The sequence below is a fragment of the Corticium candelabrum genome, chromosome 17 (genome assembly GCF_963422355.1).
Source record: "Corticium candelabrum chromosome 17, ooCorCand1.1, whole genome shotgun sequence".
NCBI classification, from domain to species: domain Eukaryota; kingdom Metazoa; phylum Porifera; class Homoscleromorpha; order Homosclerophorida; family Plakinidae; genus Corticium; species Corticium candelabrum.
The window spans coordinates 2,620,942-2,627,488 of NC_085101.1; the positions used below are offsets into that span (position 1 = coordinate 2,620,942).

General features: G+C 37.3%; 1 protein-coding gene across 2 annotated transcripts; it reads right to left on the reverse strand.

Annotated features, from left to right (window-relative positions):
• Positions 1-930: 930 nt before the first annotated feature.
• On the reverse strand, positions 931-4,005 carry LOC134192988 (tyrosinase-like). Of its 2 annotated transcripts, XM_062661760.1 has the most exons (5): positions 3,982-4,005; positions 3,663-3,852; positions 2,730-2,813; positions 1,269-2,588; positions 931-1,207 (listed from the first exon to the last, which is right to left on the reverse strand). In XM_062661760.1, the coding sequence occupies exons 1-5, from the start codon at positions 3,988-3,990 to the stop codon at positions 1,128-1,130; spliced, it is 1,683 nt and encodes a 560-aa protein (XP_062517744.1). In that variant the 5' UTR covers positions 3,991-4,005; the 3' UTR covers positions 931-1,127. The 2 variants fall into 2 exon arrangements, with proteins under 2 accessions (XP_062517744.1, XP_062517745.1); XM_062661761.1 differs by lacking the exons at positions 3,663-3,852; positions 3,982-4,005 and adding an exon at positions 3,421-3,644.
• Between the last annotated feature and the right edge of the window lie 2,542 nt (positions 4,006-6,547).

Here is a 6,547-nt window from a genome sequence, read left to right on the forward strand (position 1 = left end):
AAGCATGTTTCCTGCCAATGTTGCCATCAGCAGGACAGCTGATATCAATAAGAAGACAAGTGTTTTTCTTTTTATTTCTGAGACAGATGTCTAAACGATTGGCTTTGATCTTCTTGGCAGTGGGGATGGTGATGGTGGTAGCCCACATCATAGTAATGTCATCCGTCTCCACAAGCGTAGCTATCAGGATGATGCCGGTACCATCTGCTCTCCACTGGAACCCCAAAATGAAGACAATTTATTATTATTATTATTATTATTATTATTTAAACAGGTTATTATTGAAACTTTAATCATAAAAACTTAGCTCTCTTTTACAGGGTCGGTGGAACCGAACAGGCTGGTCAGGCCATGGCCAGACTACTTTCGCAAATTGTACTTTTGCCAGTCGACTATTGGCGTCTATATCCGTTTTATTAGTTTAAACGATGAAATACAATCTCAGTCAGAGTTGCAGAGAATTGTAGATGCCTTTGAGACTTCTGCTAATTTGAATACATATAAATCACAAACAACTGAGATGTTCCGACTCTGTTGAGAGGTTCATTGAAGTGTGTAGGTATAGCTTGATTGATTCACAAGGAGATTGTCTTAAGAATGTCTTTCAAACTTTTGAATATTCTACCGGCGTTTACGCAGAGCTTGTTAAAGGTGTTTTACTAACAGAAGCTTCAGCAAACAGGCGAGGGTCAGAATGTTGTGAAACTTAGTTATACTGACGTTTTTGTATGGATCAGAAAACTGGCTATAAGGACGGATAGTCTACGCCTCAACACGTTCTGTTTGAGATGCATTAGAGCTATTTGGGTGTTGCAATGTGGGAAAGATCACACATGAAGAAAATGTTAAAGCAGCGGATGATCATGGGAAGTTATAAGGCCAGTTAAACGCAACTGTGATCAACGTAATTTATTGACTTGGTCAATATGAGATGCAATGATTTGTATTCAAAAATTTGCATAATTGCAAACAGCAACATTCAGAGGGACAAACTGCTGATAGACTAGTAACAAAGTACTGCATGGATGACTATTACGGCAAATTAGCATTTCCAACCGCGATGCTCTACAAGCTAAACCAGCAGCTTCAGCAATCTAGTATTCATTAGACAGCTGTCGTCCAACATTTCAAGCAAAATAGTGACACATTAAGCCAACAAGAACAGCAGCAGCAACCATAAATGTTTGCGTCAAAGCGGGAACAGCCACTGCAACCAAAAAATCAATATTACAAAATTGTAGTTTCAATTTCAACTAAAATTTACGTACTGTGTACAGCTGCTCCAGTCCCTTGTGTAGCTTCAGTAGCTGCACTAGCTTTAGTAGCCATAGTGGGTTCATCTGGGAACTCGATATTGTCGTATTCATATCCAAGAACCGGTGCGGTCTTGTATATGTCTCCATGCGTTACAAAGGGAACAATTGGTATTATCCAATCATTCTTGGCATGTCCCGGATGAATGGCTTGATTACTATTCGGCACGTAGTCTCCTCGGTCTACTTTTCTCAACCATACTTCAAAGAGACGGTCGATGTTAGCATGATGGAGCAAGAAAATTGGATCATTAGGAGCTGGCGAAACGTCAGCCATAATTCCACCCATGTAAATATGAACCCTGTTGTGAAACTCGTGATATTTTGATTGTCCTGGTTGATCGATTGTAGATATATTAACCCAGCCTTCCAACGAGTTTCGAAAGCTCTGGACACCATTGGGCTCCTTGTTCCATGGCGGTGCATCAAACGAGGTCGCGCTCTTTAACATCTTTTCTTGTTCGTCCACAGTTGGTAGCTCTCTGTCATCCAAAGCTCCCACAATACATCCAAGACATCGTTTCACATAGTCGTTATCCGGGGTAGATGGGTCGCACACGGACTCGATATTCGGTCCTTCGTTTCTACCACTGACGCAGACCGTTTGCCATTCGTCTGATTCAAAATTGGCCGCTTCATTATCCGTGTACTCTATGACTTTAGGCGTATTGTCGACACCGTCGTAGAAATAGCTCTTGCCCATTCGTGATCGCTTACTGTTATTAAACAGTGGAGCTATTGAGCTCGGGTCTGTCCAGTCCCAGTAAGGAATTGCAAAATCGTTCGGCGTAGAACTCAATTTTCGCAATTCTCTTTCAACAAAAAGTAGCCAGGCGCGATGCCAAGTAAGAAACCCGGACTGCTCATGTGCAAAATCGCATTGCTTTGGCTGATTGTCAACATTTCCTTTTGTTGCATAATAATGCATCCAGACGAAAACATTGTAAACGGTCACGTTGTCAACAAATGTGAAGTTACCGGAAAGACGAGGATTCCCGTCTGTTGTTGTGGTTGCACTTCCTTTATACACTAAGTAATCGCTGTATGTAACTTTGGACTCGTTGACAACTCTCCAAAATGTCGTCCATTCTTCGTCATTCATGTTCAATGCGTTTTTACGGATTAGCATTTGGGATCCTGTCCGGACAACACAGTTATTGTTCGAGTCCTTTATGTATCCTTCAGCGCACTCTGTACATCCGGGACCATCCCATTTATTTTCGCACTTGCAGTATCTTCTCACACCAAATGAGTAGGGCCATCCTATTCGTGGGTCTAAAAATGACATTGAAAAAAATTAGAAAAGAGGACACTGGATGTTATTACAGCATCGATTTTGCATAAGATTTAACTTTTTGAGCGAATGAAAGCTCAATTTAATATAGACAACAAAATTATGACAAGATGGCGTCATACCGTTATTTGTACAAGCTGAGTAGCTGGCTCTATTGAGCTGCTGACGATAGTCGTTTGTATTCAAGGCGACACAGACTCCTTTGCCTAAATCAAATTGAAATAGAAGGTTTTATACATGATATATCCATTGTTTTCAATACATGTTAGTAATATAGTTGCAAAAAAGTTATGTGCACGTGATTGCAAAGCTCAAAGCAAGCGAATAATGATTGTATAGTGTGTGTTTGCTTGCATAGGTGCATGTAAGACTAGCAGTTGGTCCCTACACAACTATAGAGGTACAAACCAATAACCGACTCAAAAGTATCTGTCTGCTTCCACTTGGACTATACTTCTAATTTCTTTCCAATTTTGTTCAGTGGTGTACTGCTTGACTTGAGTGACGCCTTAGCTACTTAATATGATGGCTATAAAAACTAGAAAGGAATGATTAGTTTAAAATTAATATTAGCAGGTTGAATAAATTTGCACAAAGTTAGATAATAACGAAAGTAATGTGATAGATCGAAACCACGCCCTAACATACTTTCAACATGAGGTAAGAATTTTAGGACACTAGAAATCAAGGAAGTACAAAGTGAAGCTATGGCAAATAAAAAAATTAAAGGCAACCATATTGTTTCGATATTCTAAATCTGTATAGACATTTTTTATCAACTCTAGGGTAGCATCTGGAAAGTATTTCACGTACCCATTACGCTCTAGAGGGCGTGTACGAGACTGGTCTCTATGTCAATTGAAACCACGTTACCAGAGCATGTTTGACTGTAAAATTTGCTTTTGTAATATACGTCCTTGGCTGACAAGCTTCAGCTGTCTTGCCATGGTAGACGTGCAGCGTCCCGTTCCTATGCAGACAGTATGTGTACAGTATCTCTCGTTCTTACCATCCCCGCAGGCGTACATCACAAGCTGATAATCTCTAAGGTTTACCTTGACCGCCGCATCTTGTAGCATTATTCCCAGGTATTTCTTCAGGGCAACATTCTTCCTTAACTGTGAACATGCCGCCATCGTTGGTAATGCACTGTCTGGGAAACTGGCATCGTCCAAGAGAGAGGAAGAAAACAGACAAAACTGAGAGCGACAAGAAGACAAGCTCACCAGTAGAACGCATGATACTCTGCAAGAAAATGAGATTGTACAGCTGCGCAATGACCTCACTTGATGAGTGATTGTATCAGGAGTGTACGTGCAGTTGTTGGCGCCTAATCAATTAATTACGCAAAGCAGTTATAGATTTCATTCACACTAATTGCATAGTAGTGGTCCTACGAGCACTTGCACTCCTGTCACCCTCTAGTTAGGGTAAGTAGGTCTTTGCCTTCAACCGGGCGCCCACCTGCCTGGGCAATTTTTTGGGCTGAGTTAGGTGAGCAAGTGCGTGAGCGTGGGTGTGGGCAGGTAGGCGTTCCGTGTGACAACTAAACCCACCAAGGTGACGCTTAGAACGCGCCATTTACAATTGCAACAGTTTCTTACAGTTACACAAACAATTCGGCATCGATTGATCGCTACATTGAGACGAGACCCCATTTTGGGACTACACGGCTGTGATCACTGTAACACGAATGGCAGAGCCTCGACCAAGATTTGTGACGACTACAGACATTATCAAGACTACGGTGTAGCGATTTGGAAGTTTTTCAAAGGAGCTCACAATTTTGCATAGCTATCTATTCTAGAATGCTTTTTCTACAGATAGAATTCAAGTTATACTAAATGGACGACAGGTAATGTGATCCATAATAAATAGAATCTTTTCGTTTTTTTTGAAATCATTTTCCGTCTGTTTTAGTATTAATTAGTTATATTCAACTGTACGTCGATATGCAGTGTGTACATGCATGCATCGAATTGTTTACTATATGTATACTATATATATATATATATATATATATATATATATATATATATATATATATATATATATATATATATATATGTATGTATACTATATATGTATACTATATATACTATATATATATATATATATATATGTATACATATAGTATATATATACTATATGTATACTATATATATATATATATATATATGTTTACTATATATATGTATGTATATATATATATATATACATATATATATATATATATTTTTTTTTTTTTTTTTTTAGTATATAAACATATATATTATATTATAGGTCCCATAGGGGACTAGCAGTACCATCTAAACTACATCTAGCTAGTATCATTTTAGCTTGTATATATATATATACAAGCTAAAATGATACTAGCTAGATATTTTTTAGCTTGTATATATAAATATATATATATATAAATATATATATATATATATATATATATATATATATATATTTATATATATATATATTTATATATATATATAAATATATATATTTATATATATATATATAAATATATATATTTATATATATATATATATAAACTGTATAATATACTGTATAATATACTTATATATACTGTATATATACTGCATAGTATACTGTATAATATACTTATATATATATATATATATATATATATATATATATATATATATATATATATGTATACTGTTTGTATACTACATAATATCTTGTATAATATACTGTATAATCTACTGTATGGATACTCTATTTATACTGTACGTGTGTGTGTGTGTGTGTGTGTGTGGTGTGTGTGTGTGTGTGTGTGTGTGTGTGTGTGTGGCTTGGCATTCCTGTGGTTCCATCTCCTCCTTCGTCCGTTAGGTGTCCTTGTGGTACTGTCATCGATCCACATGGAGATCATGTCTTGGATTATTGTCATGGCTCTCCAAGAAATAAAAGGCATGACACACTTTGTGACGTCATTTTCAATACAATTCTTGTTGACAACCGCGACTACAAGAAGGAGCAACGGTGCAACAACTACATCAATGCCAGGCCAGGGGATGTGTTTGATCTTGATTTCCTGCAGGGCCGAGCTGCGTATTTTGATATGACCGTTAGCAATTCCTTACAGGCATCGTATCTTTTAGAATTAGCCACCTAACCAGGAGCAGCAGCTGCTGAAGGAGACTCCGATAAGATTGCACGGTATGAAAATGAAGTTACCGCAGCTGGGTGTGATTTCTATCCTCTAGTTGTAGAGACACTGGGAGTTTGGTCTCCTAGTTTTTTAGAAATTTCAAAAATTATTGCTGGAAGAACTGTTTTAACTAAGGTACAACGGTCTATAAGCTATAAAACATTTACTGCAACAACTTTCTTTTAGTCTTTGGCAGTATAATGCTAAAATGATCTTGGACAGACTAGCCATCTGTAATGTTGACAATGTTTTGTGATATGTATATATATATATATATATATATATATATATATGCACATATATTTCAATTTGTTTATATTTTGCCCACAAGCAGTGGGCAAACAAATCTAACACACACACACACACACACACACACACACACACACACACACACACACACACACACACACACACACACACACACACACACGGTATAATATACTCTATATATGTTGTATAATATGCTGTGTTGACTTAGCCGCTGTGGCAACCTTTGATTGTCGGTAGTTAGTGGACATGTTACATCCACAATTTTCACATTTTGACATAAACAAAGTGCTCTCCTTCTACTCACCTTTCGAACAGTAACCTGTAACGTCTATTCAATGGGGCTTCGGTTTTGAACGACATCTGCTGAACGTTGTTTTCTTGACACTGATCGACTTCAAATAGATTTGACCGCTGGTAAAGTGATTTATAATTGCTATGTTTTGCGGTTATACAAATTTAATTTTCTTGAAATCATTTTGAATGTAGTCGCTACGCACA